Genomic DNA, 20,019 nt, shown 5'->3' with positions numbered 1-20,019 from the left:
TGTGATTAGCGCTCTGAAACAAGGTATTCGGAATGGGCTACACCCTCGAAATCTCTCTCCTACGGCCTGTTCGCCGCCGCCGCTCGGCTAAGTCTGAATACAAACACTCTAAGCATGTGGGCGCTGATAAGCAGAAGTTTCTTCAAATTATTGCTTCTTTCAATTTTGAGTCTTTGACAGTGAAGGTCCTTAAAGTCGTTTGGGCCCATCGCAAACAACACTTTAATACCATCTTAAGAACTTCTTCTAAATTGACCAACTCTACACCAACTCTGCCATTAATCCATCAATATAAATCTTTTGACCCTTTTTATTCAGCCAACCAATCATATACTATTCCCAATTTCTTTCTTTTCTTTCTTTAATTATTTCAATAATAATAATAATAATAATAATAATAAAACATGTTCATTTTAATTTTAAACTTTCTAATTTGTTCTTAATATTATCTTCGTAACAATTTTAATTTAGCTTTTAGCTTACTTTAATAAATTACATATTCAATTATGAAAGGAAGGATTAAGGAGAAAGTAAAAGTTGAATGAAATTGGTCCCATGTAGTTTCGTATGAGGCAACGTTACAATCCTATAATGCCATGCATGAAATTCAACGACGACAAATCAAAGACTCCCACTTGACTTCTTCAATATTCTTCGCATGCTGCCTTTGACTCGGTCAACTCCCTCCATTTTTCTCAAACGGTCAACTCATTGTGCCTCTCTCACTCTCTATACTAATATATAATCCACACAGAACCAGAACCAGAAGCAGCGCAAAACTACAACCTTAGACATTCTTTCGTTTCAAAAGATGGCGAACTCCAAGGCGGCGGGTCCAGTGAAGGTGGTGTTTATTGAGTACCACCATATTCAGACCGACGTCTCAAATTTCAAGTCCGTCGTTCAGACCCTCACCGGCATGAATTCCCCCGCCGGTGGAAACACCGGGAAGAAGCGGCGAGTGGATGAGAACATTATTGATGTAAGATCAGCCCGGTTTGAAGAAAGTACTGAAAGTTGTGAGACCGATACGACGTCGTCTCAGCAGAGCACGTCGTTTGAGGACTTGGATCCCTTGCTGCTCAAGCTCGAGCTCCCTTCCATGGAGGATCTCAACTGGATTTGGGCTGATTAAATTTACATTTTTGTAAAACATATATTATATTTTATTTTTTTCCCGAGACCGCGAAATATTCGGGATTTTTTTTTTCAAATTTATTCTCGACTTTTTTTTTCTCTCTTTTAAATTTGGTGTTGTTCGAAAGTTGCGGTTGAGAAAATTATATTAAAAAAGAAAATAAAATTAACAATAATATAGAAAAATGATTAAAAAAACAAGACGTAAATATATTATAATGATTAGTTAATTCATATTATTAAAAAAAAGAAACGAGGACACGTCCTATCAATAAAACCAGTTTGCGTGCCGCCGTCAATTTACAATGCAAGCGAAGCAGTATGACGTGTCCATTTCATAATTATCTAAAAATAAGTGGACGTCAACTTTACACGTAACAACGGTTTATCCAAATCGAAGCCTATGGTTAGGCCCACCCAAGTAAGGCCCATTTCCATATCTACCCCCGAAAGGCCCATTTCAATACAGGCCCGAAAAGGCCCATTTCAATAATGAGAATTTTACAAGTCAAATAAGCTATGCTGATTTTGACATTTATAAAGCTTCGTTCTTATTTTTAATTTCTTTCATTTTTTTTTTTGTAGATAATCCAATCAACTATAATATTCATAAATAAATTTGCGTTCTATTCAATTTATATATCCTTAATTTTTATTTATTTTTCTACTTATAAATTTAAATATTTGATATAAAAAAAAAAAACAATTACGTGTCACATAATTATCCCTTCTTTCTGCTAATTAAGATAATTGAAACAAACAGCCACCGTCAAAATTGACCTTCTCGATTCCAATAACAAATTAAATCTTACTTTTCAATTTGTGACACAATAAAGTTGCTTTTACGTATTAGAAATCCAGCCCAATGGCGTGCAGCCGACGTGGCAACTTTAGAAAATAGTAACAACAAAACCCACAAAATAATAATAAATAAATAAATAAAAACTTTATTTTCTAAAATAACCCATCTTCCTTTTCATATCCCTCTTTCCATGAGCTTATCTTATCAATATATCTAAACCCCTAAAATAATTTTGTGGGGTTTTCCCCCTTTGAAATAAACGTAGGTTTAAATTTATAAATAAATAAATAAAGGCATTAAATATTTATTTTGTTAAAAGGAAATTATGATGCATGTGAAATGTCTATTCATTGCATCCAATATATATATATATTCATTGAATTATATAAAAAAAAAAATAGCTCATAATTGGATTTTCATTTACATTTTACTTTACCGACTTTAATTTCGTCATCTTTGCAGACCAAATTGCAAGTAAAAGTACTCCATCAAGGACACTCTCGTAATTTCCACATCCTTATCCAAACAGCCAAAGCCAAGTAAAAGGTACGGCCACCAACTTATAAATTATTTAATGAAAAATAAGAAATTGGAGCTTATGCTAACCTAATTAATATTTATAATCTATACATTATATATATAATTATTTATATTATGATGTTTTGCTTGTGTACTAAGAAAGAGATGGTTTATTGGACCCATTGATGATGGGAAAAAATAGAGATTTCATCACATTCCCATTTGTATATAGTACCCATTATTTGCACCCAAATCTCTTAACTTTTTTGCCATGATCCATTTTTTTCTTTTATTTTTCCTTTCATTTTCAGGTATGAGGAGATTACTTTGTTTTTAATTTTAATGTAATTTTTGTTTATGTGTTCTTATATTGTTGTGATTTTGGCAGGAGTTGGATCTCTAGGTGTTAATTATGGCCAAGTTGGTGATAATTTGCCATCACCGGATAAAGTTTTGGAGTTATTAACTTCACTTAAGATCTCAAAAGTAAGAATATACGATACAAATCCACAAATATTGACTTCATTTGCCAACTCCAACACAGAGCTCATTGTGACCATAGAAAACGAGATGCTAACGCAGCTTTTGGATCCTCAACAAGCCCTCCAATGGGTTGCAACCCACATCAAGCCCTATTTCCCGGCCGTAAGGATCACCGGAATCGCGGTCGGGAACGAGATATTCACCGGGAACGACACGGTGCTAATGGCGAACCTTGTCCCAGTGATGATTGCCATTCATGAAGCCTTGGGAGAATTAGGGCTAGGTTCATACATTCATGTCTCAACTCCAACATCCTTGGCTGTTCTTGAGGAATCCTTCCCTCCTTCAGCTGGTAGCTTCAAAGGTGAAGTGTCAAGCTACATTTCACAGTTTTTGCAGTTTTTGTCAAGAACAAAAGCGCCATTTTGGGTCAATGCATACCCTTATTTTGCTTACAAAGATAACCCTGATATCATATCATTGGATTATGCGCTTTTGAATGCCATGACTTACTTGGTTGATCCTTCCACGAAGCTAAATTATGACAATATGTTGTATGCTCAAGTAGATGCAGTGATATTTGGTATGGCAAGGCTGGGTTTTGATGGGATTGAAGTGAGGGTTTCAGAGACTGGGTGGCCTTCAAAAGGAGACGTGGATGAAATTGGAGCAAATTCTGACAATGCAGCCATTTACAATAGGAACCTATTAAGAAGACAATTGGGAAATGAAGGGACTCCTTTGAGGCCAAATACGAGGCTCGAAGTATATCTTTTTGCTCTGTTTAACGAAGACATGAAGCCTGGGCCAACCTCTGAAAGAAACTATGGTCTCTATCAGCCTGATGGAACCATGGCTTACAATATGGGCCTTTCAACCTCTTCTGCATCCGTCTCTTTGTCTTCTTCGGCCACTAAGGTAAGTTCTTTTTCACTAAAGCAAAATTTATAAAGTTTTGCTTTTAATTTTTTTTTTTTTTTTTTTTTTTTTTTTTTTTTTTTTTTTTTTTTTTTTTTAAACAGACAACAGCAATGGAAAATAGAAGCTTAATGTATTGGATGTTTGTGTATTTGGTGATCAGTTTCCAGATTATTGTGATAAGAAGACCGTTTTAGAGGAATTAATGGGTGATTAAGGGTTTCAAAGATTGAATTAGAACGTGGAAACCCTTTGATTATTGAAGCAAACCATTTGATTAACCTTAGTTTTTAGAGTCAATTTGCTGTAAAATTCACTAAAAATGGCCTTCATTTGATTCTTCTGTAGCCATTATTAATTATTAAATTGTTCTTAATGTACACCTCACTCTATTTCATTTGTTTAGTGTTATATTATTATTATCAATACATCTTGTTTCTTCTTGCTTATCACAACTTTCGATTTTGTTTTTCTTCTAAACGAATACGAAATTGAGATTTTTTACCGGAACGCGATTGGTTTTTAAGATCGGTTCCGGTTTTGGGCCTTTTACTAGTTAGTTCCGGTAAAGCCCCCAGACCACGTATTTTTTTGAAACGAGGAGCCTAGTCTATGGTAGGGACCGTCGACAAACAAAATGTGAGTATCCACACGGGCCGGGAAGCATTATACTGACTTCTGAAGAGACTATTCGACTTTGAATGGCTTTGATAGCCAACAAAACAAAGAGACAGGCTTGGAGAAAAGTTCTTGGAAACGATCGGCTTGTTATCTAGATAGAAATGTATTGAGTATAAAGCATATTAACGAAAAATATATAAATAAATAAAATAAAACAAAACAAAACATCAAAGTGTAAAGTTAGAAACTTTGTTTGGTGGGTTTATATTATCCACAGCAGACAAATGGTCGGCCAAGCTTTATTCCTTTGGCAAGCCCTAACCGTCAGCACAGCTTCATTTAGTGAATGCAGGATATTGAGGTGGCTGATGAGTCATGGTAGTGGATTACTGCATCAGACTGGGGGGTCCTTAGTTTTTTACGCAAACCAGCATGTGCTGGATCGTACGCTCTAGAGAGAGACAAGAGATGGAGAGACATAGAGTGCCAATTACAGTCATTGCCATTGCTGGTGTTGGATGATGAAAGTTCCACATCGGCTAATTTACGGAATAATCATGGGTTTATAAGCAAGGAATACTAACTATATTGGTATCAGAACTTTTGGGTAAGCTCAAAGCAAAGCCACGAGAGCTTATGCTCAAAGTGGACAATATCATACCATTGTGGGAGTCGTGTTCATCTAACAGCTGGATCCTACGCTCTAGATCAGCAAGCGAGTGGTTAGTGGCCAATAGCGAGGGCATCGTGCACTAGATTTACTCCTTTTGTCTCTGAAATTGAAAAATGAGGATGACATGATTAATCCTAGTTTTATTCTTTAATTATGCCTCTAATCGGCATAATTTTAAGAATAATATATATATATATATATATATTGTTAATTTTCAAGATTAGTAATTAATTATTCTAAAAATGAGATAAAATTTAATCGGAATTAAGTTTATATTAGTCTCGAAGCCCACCGAGCCCAAATGTAAAGGTTTGGGCTCTTAACTTCATAAAGCCCAATGGGCTAATACGGCTGCTTTTTTCAGGCCCACTCAGCATTTACAAATGGAAAAAAATCCGTAATTTATATATATATAAAAGAATGTCCATGAGCAACAACTATATACTCTTAAAAGAAAAAAAAAATGGAAATAATTAACTAATTTTTCATAATTAGTTATAATTTTAAATTATAAATATAAAATATAATTTATTTTAAAATAATATTATTATTGCATAAAAAGCTTTATTTATGTGGAGTCATAAATGCAAATTGACCAATGAAGAGATTAATTATTATAAGATAAGTTCAATGAACTAAGAAACTAATTACAATTAAAGTTCTCACTAAGTTTCGTAGTTGAATTTTCCTCGTTGCGAATTCAACGATCCCACGTGTTCAAGAAAAATAAATGAATTCAACTAAAAAACTTAGGTCCATTTAATATGGTTATTTCCTTTATTTAAAACTACATTTAATTTAATTTAATTTAGTTAATGGAGTTGGTGCAGAAAATTGCGAAAAAGATAGTGGACAGGTTTCAACGTAAAATCAAACATGCAAATTAAATATATTATATAATTAATTTACATAATTAAAAATGGGATTTTAATGGGATGTTGGAATTGACCTGTTCTTTTGATTGAATGAAATTGGGCGAAGGGAATTAACTTGGGGCACATTTTCAAAAGTGGAGAGACTCCGACAGCAACTTTGAATTATTTGATTTGATTTCACATTTACAAAGACTGGAATATTAATTACATCCAATTATATAATTAATTCAAAATAAATCACAATTAGGGGAAAACAAAATTATAAAATTTAGAACCTATATTTAATTTCATATTGTGATAAAAACTATAATAGCTACCTGTATTATTTATTAACAATATGTTTGAAACATTATATTTATTTTTATAATTTTACGTTTTTTTTTTTTTGTTGGCCACTTTTATTGACTATAATGCACTATTAAGATCTTATTTCTTGGTTAAGAAATAACTTTTTAAAATTGAGGTTTTTAGGTTCTACTTTAGTTGTCAACTTTTGATCGGTTGAATTAAATTCCTAAAGACTTCTCATTTGCACGTGGGATGCCCATTAATATTTCGTTTTAAGCATTTTTTTAATATTTTTTATTAATTGATTCTTCCTACACAACCCTCTTTAAAATTATACATTAATTTAGAAACATAGAAAAATAGAGAGTAAATGGATCAAACGTTTAAATTGATACTAATATTACGAATAAAACAAAATTGTTTTGATTATCAAATTTTGTAAATTATTTTCGATTATCAAAAAAACAACTTTTTTCTTAAAAGAAAATCCAAGTGAATAAAATTATAGATGTTTAATTATTTAGAAAAAAATGGAAAGATTGACATAATTGAAGGTTGACCAAGAACATTCGAGTCAACTTCGTGTGAAGTAGGGTTTCGTAAAAATCATCAATAAGTTGGATATCTCGGTCTCTCATCTGTCATTAAATACGAAAAATTCTTTTTCTTTTTCTTTTAAAATTTCTTCTAGACGACGTTGACCCCAAAATTATAATTTTAAAAAAATTATTGTTGACAATAACAGAAAAATTAATTGAATCAGACCAGCCGCAATCTCGCACTTACTTGTGTTCCAAAGTGTGCCGACGTCTACTAAACATCAACATACTTCAGCCTTCAATCCTATATGTAATTTAATATTTAAATAATAATAATAATCACAATCAATAATAACTTTAGTTCTTATCTCTATTTTTCCTTTTTAGAGATTCACATTTGTTTTAAGTTTTTAAATTATGATGTTTGAAAAAAAATATTATATAATTTTATTAAAAGATTTGAAGATAATTATTATGATAACACAAATTCAAGAACTTAAAATTTTAATTAGTTAAAATTATTTTAATAATGTAAAATAGGTAATAAATACACTTATTTGATGATCAATATTCTTTTTTTAGACATCAGGAACCAAACTGCCTATCCTTGAGCAAATAAAAAATGGGATTAAAACAGAATTTGAAAGCTAGCACGAGTTTCCAATTATGGAATGGAATTAAAACAGCTCCGAATTTTGATTCTTCTCAAAGGGGCCAAGCCTGTAATCAGCCAATCTAGTCTTGTACGCCGCCGTTTTATATTCCCTCCAGTAGAATTCCTTGTACAAACTCTCTTCTCCGTCTCCCAAAATCTGTGGCAATGGCGCAATCTTTTCACTCAATGCCGGCCCTCCAAAGTAAATCATTGAAACCCTCTCGTTGTTACAATCCGCCACCACTTTGTGCTTCACGCTTCGGAATCTGCCGTTGCTCATCACCTGCAGCGCGTCGCCGACGTTCACGAAGAACGCCGTTGCGTCCGGTGGCACTGAAACCCACGCGCCGTCTCTCAGGCAGATTTGTAGACCGGTCGAGTTGTTTGATCTTAACAGTGATATGATTTGTGGGTCCGTGTGTTCCCCGAACCCGATCGTGCTTTTTCCACCTACAGCTTCGAGCTCCGGACACGGCGGATACCGGTTCACTCTGAAACAACAATCGCTTTTCTCCTCATTTAGAAGCTTGCTTATTGTGTTTCGTGGCTCGATTTTTAACCCCTCTGCTATTAGCTCCGCCACTTCGCAGCTCAGCTTCTTCACCGCCGTCACGTACTCCTTCACGGCAGCGCTACACAAAAATTAGCATAAATTTTCAAAATCTATGAAAAATAATTTTTTATTTTACAAATTTGGGTTAAATTCAAAGAAACAGAGTGCTCAATTTTGTGTAACTTACATTAAAGATTCGGAGTTTGGGGCGAAAAGAGGGAGAGGATTTGCATTTAGGAGGAGATATTCAATCCACCCCTTATCACCATTAGGGCCGATATTTTTGGAGCCATAGCCTAAAGGGTAAGGGGGACGAGCTTTATCTTTCTCAGCCTGAGAAAGACTGAAAAAACGGAGGGCTTCATCTTCCAGTTTGGTCATCAATTCGATGGGAACTCGATGGCTTACCACCTTAAAGAAGCCAATTTCTTCGCAAGCCTTCACGATGTGGGACTTGGCGTCAGGGTCTGCGAGGTCGATTGCCGGAATATCCGCGGCGGCGGGTTTACATGTTGCTCGGCGAAGAGAATATTTGGCTAAATCCAATGCAGGCTGAGACAGAACAACCATGGCGGATTATATGGTTTTTCTTAAAAAAGAATTGGAATTGAGATTTGATGAAAGAGCTACATGTTGGATGATGGAATGATCATGGGTTTATAAGTGAGGAATGCTAACTCCATTGGTATGAGGCCTTTTGGGGAAGCCCAAAGCAAAGCCATGAGAGCTTATGCTCAAAGTGGACAATATCATACCATTGTGGAGAGTCGTGTTCGTCTAACATGGTATCAGAGCCATGCCCTAAACTTAGTCGTGCCAATAAATTGGTAAATCCTCAAATCCTCAAATATCGAACAAAGAACTCCTAAAGAAAAGGAGTCAAGCCCCTCCTCGAAGGCAGTCAAAAATGACTAAGACTCCAAAGGAGTCGAGCCTCGATTAAGGGGAGGCGCGCTTTGTTCGAGGGGAGGTGTTGGATGATGGAAGTCCCACATCGACTAATTTAGGGAATGATCATGGGTTTATAAGTGAGGAATGCTAACTCCATTGGTATGAGGCCTTTTGGGGAAGCCCAAAGCAAAGCCATGAGAGCTTATGCTCAAAGTGGACAATATCATACCATTGTGGAGAGTCGTGTTCGTCTAACACTACAGACCCAAGAACACTTCGTTGAGCTTCGTGTATATATATATATATTTTGAAACTTGCAATTATTTAAACATTTTTAAACAATAAGAAATTTAATTATTTTCTCTTACAATTAAATTAGAATTCATGAGTTCATTTCTTCTATTTCCAATTTTGAAGAAAGTGATAGATAGAGAGATTGTAATTATTTCAAAGATGGAAAGAGTGTCAAGTCATTTATATTAGAAATGAAAATCAAAAGGTCAATTCAAGCAGATTCTTTAATAATTTATATTTCAATTAATTTTCAAAATATTCAATTAAGGAAATAAATGGTGTAATTTTGCTGTCAGTCCCATAAAAATCAAACAAAATCTGTGGGCATTCCATGCCTCCCCTTAATACTCCTCCAAACAAATTCATACATTCCAAACTATGGTGCAAGTGATTCGAAGCTAAAATGTATTAAATAATTTAACCTGAGTTCGACATAATAGATTAAAAATGTAATGTCCGTCTGATACCTAGTATTTAGATTAGGATTCGAAATTCGAACTCATTCCACAAACAACCCAATTCGACTTTACAAATTGAGGAAATAAAAAAGAAGGGCGGTGGAGGAAAAAGCAAGAGTTGGGCCGAAAATGGCAAAATAAGTGAATTTGTAAAATAAATATTAACGAAGAAGCTTTTAATCCATATACGGTCAAGATTGAGTGATTGGAGTGCAGCTACCGAATGCCAAATGTTCCAAATTTAAATAATTGTTTTCAAATATGCCGGATTGACTATTGAATAAATAGTCAAATTATATATTTGGATATTTTAATTAAAAATTATAAATTGCTCCTAAACAAATTAAGGATCTAAATCTAATTTAAACAAATTTTAAATTCATATCAGAACAACTCAAATCCCATAAATCAAGGATTAGGGATTATTTGAACTAGTAAAGTCAACATTTTTGGAAATTAAAATCAGATAAAAAAAAAAAGATACACAAATAAACAATACGGCCGTGGAAGAAAAATAATGTCCGAGGGTAGAAATGGAAGAAAAATACGGGCGTGGCCAATTTTCCTTAAAAGAAAGTCTTGGGCATTAGTTAGAGTGACGTTGTATTTATAATTATTTCTTCGAGTTTCCAAAATTGGTCATTAAATAATTTGCTTGGGAGACAAGTTCGTGAAAATTAATGTCCATTGTTGGTTTATTTCAAGACGTCAAAAATTAAATATTAATTTGTTGAAATTAATCATAAACTTCATTGGGCAGTTAAAAATGTTAAATCAACTCTTCCGTTAAGTTTTATTTCCGCTCTAAATTTGTTTTTTTTTAATGATAATCAAATTGAGTTGGATAATGAACTTATTTGCATTGAATTGGATTTATATAAATAAAAACTTTGCTATTCCCGATTTATCAATTCCGCTAAAATTAGATTGAGTTAAAAATTCTAATTTATTGTTTATTTTAAAATGTACATTTTTATTATATTTGATAATTATTTTTGTGATAATTTTTTCTCCCTAACTCTTTAATATATATATATATATATATATATATATATATATATATATGAAGATTGAATGGTAAATTTTTATTAAATGTTTCAAAAATGAACAAATGTTTGCCAATTAACCTTTTACTTTATTTAAAAAAATTGAATAAATGATTAGATCCATGCAAACCAACCTAATTAAAAACAATTAAGATTAAGTTGGGTTTGTTATTTAACAAAAAAAATTAAAAAAAAAATTGTTTGAATAAAATTTATAACTCGGTGCACTTGTGTTGAGTCTAAAAAATGTTTCAACTTTATCCAATCAACCAACACTCTTGACCATAAGATTATATTACTTTTTCTCAACTACCATGTTTAAAAGTAAGGTAATATATCATTTCTTTAGATAATTCATCTTTCAATTATAAATAAAAATAAAACTTCTTTTTTGAAAAAAACATCCCAAAAACAATATGTGAGATCGCTTTTTCCTCACCAAAAAATTCCTTTCTTGTCAGTGAAAAAGTATTCTAGATTTGCATGAGCACTCTCATTGAGAATGAAAGAACGAGCATCCTCGGCCAACTTTTTTGCTAATAATGACGACCTATTGGTTACTAGCCGTTTGATTGAAAGAAAAAGATTTTTTAAATTTTTTATTTTAATAAAGTTATCCTATAAAACTCTAAAAAAAAAAAAATTATTACGTGCGGATGGATGACCGTGTGTTTGGGCTATTACAAATGATATTAGAGACATCAAGAAGTGTGGAAACAAAATATTTGAGTGTGGAAGCCTCTACCTAGATGCGTTTTAAAATTGTAAGGCTGATAACGATAAAGAGGAAGCCGAACTGTGGAAAGCAATGATCCCAACATTCTAGCTTCCGTACCCACACAGAAGCAAAGAATCATTCTTCCATCTACACAAGTTTCATGCTTTGAAGATACAAAATCCCATTTAAATTGAACTTGTTGTTAGCCCTGTTTCGGCACCGCGAGCTCTGTTCAAGATACAAAATGACAGATTTCTCATTAGCATTTGCAAGAGACGTTTTAGTGATGATGAAAAACTTCCTCAAAAGTTTTAAGATCCAAACCAAATATGGAACAACAGCAGGAGCCACAGCATCGAGTGTCATAATCTCCGGCATTGGTCTCATGTTGATTTATGCCTATACTCAGAGGAAAAAGGAGAAAAAAACCCAGCGTGTTTTCACAAGATCAATGTCCATAGGAGCTCTACATGGCGGCAGAATAGCCATGAAAAGAATGCTTCAATACCATAAAATGCGAGCAAACCAAGAAATTCAACATGATTATTTAGAGACGTTAGAGAACATGACGAACACAGACACTCCTGACTTCCCACATATTCAGGTGAAGCATTTAACTTTTACTATCAAACAAGTTGTGTGGATGCTTATATTGATCGTTTTAATGTGCAAAAGAACGTTCTGGCAAAGATGGAAATGATAGGACAAGAAGACAAAGCTATTGAGATATTAAAAAAAGCAGTAAAAGAAGCCAATGAGAAATCACTGTCATACCATGAATATGAATATCAGATGCTTCTTGTAGAAGCGCTCATTTACAAGGTGTTTCTTACTACAAACTTGTTTCTTAATCGCTCACATTTGATCCAAAAAAATGTGAATCTCAGCCTCCAAATTTGTTTTTTGTTTTTTTCTATGCATTTCTAGGGAGATATTGAGGAGGCAGCAAAGGCTGAATGCTTGAATCATGATGAGCCTTCAGATGTTCGACGATTATTGTATAAGGTACATAATTGTTCATATATTTCTTGTAGAAAAAGGGTTAAAAACCTTATATTTGTCTGTGTGGCATTTCTTCGAACACTTGGCAGACAATAATTGAACTGCTGCTGAATAACCCCCAAGAGGCAGAAGAAGAATGGGAGAAGTTTAGGGAAATGAGAGAACAATTCTTCTTACCACCTGACATTAAAGACTCTGGTTTTTACAAGCTCGTCAACCATTTCGAGGATTTTAAACGAGTCGTCGACCTGCTCAAACAAGACATTGATCAAAAGAAGAAAACAAAATAAAAAGCAAACAAGCCCCCTCTAACTTTTACTGCAATTATGTAAATAATTTAGGAAACTCCAAATGAAAAGAAAAATAGTGATGAAATAAAATGGAAGGACATTTGAATACCATCTATGCTTCCATTCTTTCTTCCACTTAAATTAATCTTAATGAAAAAAATATATTCATTTTACTTATTCATAATCACTTAGATACATATATAATATTAGAGTATATATTCATTTAATTTACGGTATATTTTATTTTATTTTTAATATTTAATTATTTTATATTTTCCTCATTTGTAGGCATTAGTAGTAGCTAGCTTGTATTGTAGTAATATCAATGAGAATACACATCTTTTCAATTCTATTTCTATTATTTTTCTATTCTATTTCTTATTGTATCTTAGGAATATCAATACACATCTTTCTAATTCTATTTCTACATGGTATTAGAACACCCATCTTGGTATTCTTAAATATTAAAATTTTCTCCATAGCGGAATCAGCCAAATCCAGTTTCAAAATTTCAGATGTTGATTTAACACATGATCAAGATATTCACTTGTTTCAATCAAATTAAATGGAACAAATTATCAGTCTTCGGCTAAATCAGTTATGCATGTTATTATTGGCAAAAAGAAAATTAGCTTTATTGATGGCACATGTTGTGTGATAATATCTTGGTTAACTCATTCAATTGAAGCAGATATTGTATTATTCACACCAAGACAGATCATTAAATGTGGGTTGATCTTCACGATCAATTTTCGTAAAAGAATGCTCCAGCAATTTTCCAGATACGAAAGTCTATAGCAATGATGTCACATGAACCATGACACTGTCAGTATATTTCACCAAGCTCAAAGCACTATGGGATGAATTGGAATTGGAAGCATATCCCACACCATTTACTCTAATGAACCTCAAATACAATTATACAATTATAAATATAGTGATTTAAGGAAAAAGTAAAAAATAAAAAGAAATAAAAAAAATAGAAACGGTTATAGGTTTTGGAGAATGAAAAGAAGGGGGAGTTAAGCGAGGCAGTAGAAGACGAAAAAAACAGAATTATATAAAGGAGATGAGAAAATGGATGGGGAAAATGGAAATACAGAGGTGTTATTATGGGAAAGCCGGGTTGGTCTACGCCTCTGCTATTCCAATCAAAGCTCTTCTGTTTCTCTCTGTTTTACCTTATCTCCTCCATTTTCCTCGCTCTCTACACTTCTTTCTCCTCCTCCAAATGCCTCTTCCGATCCTCTCCCTTCGATCCCATCCAGTTCCCTCTCTTCTCCTATCCCTCCTCCTATGGCGAGCACAAGTACGCCATTCCCACCCTCCGCTCCTCCTGCTCCACCCCTATCTTCTTCTCAGGTACGATCGTGCTTTCAAAATTCGTTTATTAGGTTTTTCCTCTGTTCCGATCGATGTTCTTGTGTTTCAGATTATTGGATGGTTTTGAATGAGATCCAGGTAATGCTGTGGAATTCCTCTTGGCGGTCCTCCAATTTGAGGTATCTCGCTGGTAATGCAGATAGTTTCGGCGGCAATTTCTCTGCCGAAAAGCGATTTTCATATTTCGATGATAATATTTCTGTTCCGATTCCTTGTGGATTTCTCAAGAAATTTCCTGTCACTGATTCTGGTACAGCGAAATTCGGATCCGATTTCTTCGCATTTCTTTCTCTGTGATTTCTCCGTTCGTTTTAACCGATTCTTTTTGTACGTTTTCTCAAAACGAATTTCGGCAGATCAAACCGCTATGGAGAGTTGCAACGGCGTGGTTGTGGTTTCGGCGATTTTCAACGATCACGATAAAATTCGGCAACCGAGAGGCCTCGGATCGAAGACTTTGGATAACGTGTGCTTTTTCATGTTTGTTGATGATACCACGGTGAGAGGACTCGAAAACCACAAATTAATTCCTACAAGAAACTCGTATCCTGATATAATCGGAGCTTGGAGAATCGTGAGAGTTTCAACCAAGAATCTGTACCAAAATCCTGCCATGAATGGCGTAATACCTAAATATTTGGTTCACAGACTATTTCCAAACTGTAAATTCAGTATATGGGTGGACGCCAAGCTTCAGTTAATGGTGGATCCATTGTTGTTGATTCATTCTTTAATTGTGACTGAGGATGCAGATATGGCCATTTCCAAACATCCGTACTATATTCACACAATGGAAGAGGCCATGGCAACTGCCAGATGGAAGAAATGGTGGGATGTTGATTCCTTGAAGAACCAAATGGAAACTTACTGCGAAAATGGGTTGCAACCATGGAGTCCCAGTAAGCTTCCATATACCACAGGTAATTTTTCATCTACTTTTACCATTGGTAATTTCTCGCCGTGGTTGTTTCACTCATAATGTTCCTTTAATAAATTAGTCCCTTAGAAAGTAATTAAAGTTTTGATTCTATTTTACTTTTTTTGACCATATATTCAAATATAGCAATTTTTTACCCAAACTAAATTTTGTTTTTTTTTTGTTTTTTTTGTTCAAATAAACAATGCATGCAACCCTTGACTTGTTTTCCTTTTATACCCTCCTTGAGCTGGCAATAGACCAAAATAAACAAAGCATAGAAAAATTCCAACTGAAACACTCTTTCGTAAATTTCGTCCGCTTGCATGAACTGGATTAGGTCAAAAGGCACCAAAAATAATTTTTGTCCTTAGTTTTGGCTATGGCTTTGCCTTTTGTAAGGTTGTAATTAAGCCTTGGGAGTCACGTCTCATGCATATCATGGCCCTTCCCACGGCTTTCTTGCTTGCAATCCAAGATTATTATTATTATTATTATTATTTTTTTTAATGATATCTATGAAAATCATAAATGAAATCTGTAATTTAAATTCCTAAAATAGAAAATGGGCCTAAACTATTGATTTAATTCATATATACTTTTTAATAATGAGTATATCTAAATAAGTAAAGTTTAAAAAGTTCGAATGACTGGATTGAAATTTTGAATTATATCTTAACATTATTATTTTTAATTGAATGTGATGCAATGTATTTATTAGATGAATTTTAATTAAATTTGTATAATGCATGATATTATTGAGTTGATTAATGAACTCAATAATATACTACAAAAATATAACGACAAAATTTATATATAGTTTAATTACTATTATTATTAATGGGAAATACATAGAGAAATTAGTGGGAACCATTAATTATAGTTAATTTGAATGTGAAGTTGTCATAATTATTCATCTGGTCCTTTTTGGAGAGAGTATTAAGGGTAATGGAAGCATATAATCCTCTATGATCAGAATATTGGTCTCTCCGCGAGGCACGTGGAATCATGAAAAACCTATTTTTTTGTTCTCTTTATTTTGTTATTTATTTATTATTATTCCTTTTGTTTTGTTCAACTCTGCCATTAGTGGGAAGATCAACTCTTTCTGTATTACTTTATATATTCTCGAAGCTTTATATTTCTATATTTTACGTAGTCAACACATGATTTATTGTTTCCATCTCTCTATTATTTCCTAATACTATTTTAAATATTAATAGCACATGATAGAAAATATATTACTATTAAATTGAGCACGAACTAGTTCAAGGCTTATTTGTTTTAATTACAAATCGCCGTTTAATAATGTTTTTTATTTTTAAAAAATAAAACTTGGCTTTTCCCTTGTTTTCTTCATCAATTTTATAGCTTAAACAAATTTTATTTTTCAAAAGTATAAAATCGAATATTAAAGGGAGACTTTTTTACACTATTTTTTCTCTCTCTAGAAAAAAAAAAGTATTTTAAATTTGATTCATCCAACCAGAAAATAAACAATAAAGATTAAATTTTTTTTAATTTTAGTAGAATGGGTGTTTTACAGATGTACCAGATAGTGCCTTAATCTTGAGGAGACATGGAAGGGGAAGCAACCTATTCTCTTGCCTTTTGTTCAACGAATTGGAAGCTTTCAACCCAAGGGACCAATTGGCTTTTGCATTTGTGAGAGATCATTTGACCCTATCCATCAAAATCAACATGTTCGAAGGAGAAGTTTTCGAGCAAGTTGCTTTGGAATATAGGCACAATCTCAAAATCAAAGCAAATCGTGGCTCTGAACTGGACCCCCAAATCTCCAAGCCCATACGAACTAAAAGGGCCGGCCCTGATTTGCTGTATGTCAATGGCAGTTGTTGCAGCAAGTGTCAGAAATATCTTCTCCAGATGTGGGGTGACGTTTCCTGATTTTACTTCTTTGTCCTTTTCTTATGCCACGTGTTGGCTCTTCCCAGGGGACAATAGCGTCAAAAGTAAAAGCTTGACAGGTCAGCCACACTACCCCTTCTCTTTTCCTTTCTTCTATTATGGACGATACGGCGTCGTCTGGATGCCAGTGTGACGAGTGTAGGTAAATATTGGGTTTAGAATACTTACCAAATGCATGATTTCCTTTTATTATTATTATTTTTATTGGAGGGTAAATATTATTTAACGAAAAAAATATGAAATCGTGACATTACCAAATAGATTACGGAATTTTCTTTATAAATAATATTTATAAATGTTATTTTTTATTTTTTGAAATTTAAAAGACATTTTTGTTATTTTCATGAGGTCGAGAATCTTATATATGGTGGCGTGGTATCGTATTTCTAATTGGTTGTTATAGTCACTGGCAAATTCAAATTTATGAATTCGCCCCGGAAGAACACGAAATCTCATAAACTACCCAAAATCGGACTATAAATGCAAATCCTCGATCCAACGAATGTGAATTACCAAATCAAGACCCCGGAAAAATGTCGACGCAACTTGAGACCCACAGAGCAGACGCCGAGATCTACCATGGCGACGCTATCTGCAAGCAAAAATCTCAAGAACTTCTCGACCAATTCTTTCTTCCCCGAGGACTTCTCCCCTTAAACGACATCCTCGAGGTCGGCTACAATCGGACCTCTGGTTTCATCTGGCTCAAACAGCAGAAGAAAAAGGAGCATCGATTCGTCGCCATCGGACGCACTGTCTTGTACGACACCGAGGTTACCGCCTTTATCGAGGAGCGCCGCCTCCGTCGCCTCACCGGAGTTAAGAGCAAGGAGTTCTTCTTTTCGATCACCGTTTCCGATATTTATATTGATGTACACAACACGAGTAGGATCACGTTTGGTACTCTGACTGGAATTTCAAAGTCTTTCCCGGTCTCTGCGTTTCTGATTGAAGAAGAAACCGATCAGAAGAAGTAAAAATTATTGGGGATTGAAGGAAACGATCGGTGAATTCTACAAAATTATGAGTCAATTCGGGTAATTTGATGATAGAAATCTATGTTCACTTAAAACTAGGGCACAGATCTCCTGCTTATTTTAGTTCAAATAGTATGAATTCGGTTGCAGAAAAGTGAAATTACTCTCTGAATTAAATTTCAATTGTAGACTTCATGTACTTTCATCTTCTAAATTTGGTGATCTTGTTGGATGATGAACGCTAGTGTTCGAATCTCCCAAGGTGTTTTAGTATTGTAGAAGTTAAGTTCATCTTCAATCGCGGCTGTTCAAATGAAAAACTTGAAATCCAGAAATTGAAGAACACAAAAACTTGTATACGAAATTTCTTGCCTGTTTGTGATAAGCAATTGGCATCTTTCACAAAGAATGAAGTATATTATCAAAAATTCTCACTGGAATCTTGTTCTGTTCTTATTATGTGTGGTGGGAAATTGGGATCATCAGTGACAGCCACTCATAGAACATTGAGAATTTGATGCCCAAACTGAATTTGATGCCAAAAGCTGATTCCTCAAGCACCCATTTCAGCCAAAAACTTCGACAATCTGTTAGTGGCTGAGGAGGGTGAGCGAAGATTTGGGGCGAATGAAGTCAATGACAACTTACATTTCCCAATCAAATTACGAGCATAAAAAAATGGATGATTTAGACAAAAAAAAAAAAAAAAAAAAAAAAAAAAAAAAAAAAAAAAAAGAAAGAATGAGATTTATAAGTTCATCATGTAATCCTTCCTATTTTTAATTGTTTGGGGAAACAGGGCAACCTGGCGAGATATGATTGATCTGGATGACTTCAAATGTCCGCAACCAAAGTTGACATATAGCTCAAACTCAGCTACATGTGAATTTCTTAACCTTGTCTTTTCCATAGCTAGATTTGGTCGTGTACCAATATCCCAAGCATTTTCATGTGTATAAATATTTTAAATTTTATTTTAATCTTCGAAATTCCAAAATAAATGCTTTTATTTTTTATGTTTATAAAATAATTTAAATTCGTTGTATCTAAATGAACGTACATCTCGAAAAAAGCCAATTCCATTGCATGCATGAAGTGCACGCTACGAAAATCAAATTCCAATAATCCAAGCAACTTCACATGCTTTTACTTTATTTATTTATTTATTTAAAATATGCATTTTCCTAATTATTTTCCTTCATAGAAACCAAACAAAATATGCTCACACGGACTTCTTATTTATTTAATAATCTTGTCTTCTAATGTTCAAGCCATTAGTGCATTTTCAAGAAAGCAAGTTCAAAAAACTAATGACAAAAAAAAAAAAAAGAAAAAAAAAAGGAGTCAAAACGACGTCGTTTTGTCCCATCTTCCTTCCTTCTTCAGATTCTGAATGATATACGAAAGGAAAAAACATAACAAACAAAAAAGAACTATTTTCTTTTCTTTTGTCTTCTATATATATATATATATATATATATATATATATATATTTATATATATATATATATATATATATATATTATATATATGGAGACCATATATTAGTCTTTGAATTTGTCACATTTCCAAGAAGAGGGAAATTTTATAAGCAGAAAAAATGAGCAAGAAAGCTGAAAAATCTCCTCCGTGGAAGAATAATCAAGGATTGGTTGCAGAAAGATGGCAATAAAAGGCAACAAATTCAGGATTTTCGTTATGGCAAGGAGACGAACCAGAGGGAGGGACAAATCCCTTCGGAAGCATCGCAGAAAAAGCCGTGGCCTTATTCTTTTTCTTCTTCTTGTTGGTCTCCATTTGTAATTTCTTGGCTGTGAATGTGGTGGTGGGTGCGCCGACGTGGAGGGTGGTCCGATACCGGTGATGGGCGGCGAGGTTGGGGCGGCGGAGGGGAAGGGGTTTAGCGGATGAGGAGGAAATTAGGAGAAAGAAGAGGATGAGAGAGAGAGAGATTGAGAGGTAGTAGAGGTAATTTGGTGATGGGGAGGGTTGAATCTTGAAACCCATTTGACTTGAAAAGAGAGAGAGAGAGAAGAGAGGGTTTGGATGTTA

General features: G+C 33.9%; 6 protein-coding genes across 8 annotated transcripts; 5 read left to right on the top strand and 1 right to left on the bottom strand.

Moving 5' to 3' along the window:
- The first annotated feature begins 811 nt into the window (after positions 1-811).
- Positions 812-1,135, top strand: LOC111781715 (uncharacterized). The gene has a single exon (XM_023662403.2). The coding sequence runs from the start codon at positions 812-814 to the stop codon at positions 1,133-1,135; it is 324 nt and encodes a 107-aa protein (XP_023518171.2).
- Positions 1,136-2,678: 1,543 nt separating this feature from the next.
- On the top strand, positions 2,679-4,282 carry LOC111781904 (glucan endo-1,3-beta-glucosidase 11). Of its 2 annotated transcripts, XM_087120260.1 has the most exons (4): positions 2,679-2,769; positions 2,847-3,305; positions 3,510-3,859; positions 3,964-4,282. In XM_087120260.1, exons 1-4 carry the CDS (start codon positions 2,730-2,732, stop codon positions 4,054-4,056), a joined length of 942 nt encoding a protein of 313 aa, XP_086976386.1. In that variant the 5' UTR covers positions 2,679-2,729; the 3' UTR covers positions 4,057-4,282. The 2 variants fall into 2 exon arrangements, with proteins under 2 accessions (XP_086976386.1, XP_023518405.2); XM_023662637.2 differs by having other exon boundaries at positions 2,847-3,859.
- Positions 4,283-7,369: 3,087 nt separating this feature from the next.
- LOC111781905 (gibberellin 2-beta-dioxygenase) lies at positions 7,370-8,633 on the bottom strand. Its single transcript, XM_023662639.2, has 2 exons — positions 8,251-8,633; positions 7,370-8,142 (listed from the first exon to the last, which is right to left on the bottom strand). Exons 1-2 carry the CDS (start codon positions 8,631-8,633, stop codon positions 7,533-7,535), a joined length of 993 nt encoding a protein of 330 aa, XP_023518407.2. The 3' UTR covers positions 7,370-7,532.
- A 3,040-nt stretch (positions 8,634-11,673) lies between these two features.
- Positions 11,674-12,873, top strand: LOC111781887 (uncharacterized). The gene is made up of 4 exons (XM_023662616.2): positions 11,674-12,074; positions 12,146-12,292; positions 12,398-12,475; positions 12,562-12,873. Exons 1-4 carry the CDS (start codon positions 11,715-11,717, stop codon positions 12,760-12,762), a joined length of 786 nt encoding a protein of 261 aa, XP_023518384.2. The 5' UTR covers positions 11,674-11,714; the 3' UTR covers positions 12,763-12,873.
- A 986-nt stretch (positions 12,874-13,859) lies between these two features.
- LOC111781548 (transmembrane protein (DUF616)) lies at positions 13,860-17,185 on the top strand. 2 transcript variants are annotated; one of them, XM_087120255.1, is made up of 4 exons: positions 13,860-14,124; positions 14,195-14,275; positions 14,502-15,065; positions 16,608-17,185. In XM_087120255.1, exons 1-4 carry the CDS (start codon positions 13,875-13,877, stop codon positions 16,967-16,969), a joined length of 1,257 nt encoding a protein of 418 aa, XP_086976381.1. In that variant the 5' UTR covers positions 13,860-13,874; the 3' UTR covers positions 16,970-17,185. The 2 variants fall into 2 exon arrangements, with proteins under 2 accessions (XP_086976381.1, XP_023517977.2); XM_023662209.2 differs by having other exon boundaries at positions 14,195-14,395.
- A 141-nt stretch (positions 17,186-17,326) lies between these two features.
- On the top strand, positions 17,327-18,265 carry LOC111781549 (uncharacterized). Its single transcript, XM_023662210.2, has one exon. The coding sequence runs from the start codon at positions 17,524-17,526 to the stop codon at positions 17,965-17,967; it is 444 nt and encodes a 147-aa protein (XP_023517978.2). The 5' UTR covers positions 17,327-17,523; the 3' UTR covers positions 17,968-18,265.
- Positions 18,266-20,019: the final 1,754 nt, after the last annotated feature.

Source organism: Cucurbita pepo, chromosome 19 (assembly GCF_057944985.1).
Source record: "Cucurbita pepo subsp. pepo isolate OVF chromosome 19, ASM5794498v1, whole genome shotgun sequence".
In the NCBI taxonomy this organism is placed as follows: Eukaryota; Viridiplantae; Streptophyta; class Magnoliopsida; order Cucurbitales; family Cucurbitaceae; genus Cucurbita; species Cucurbita pepo.
This window is presented reverse-complemented; position numbering and strand designations above follow the sequence as displayed.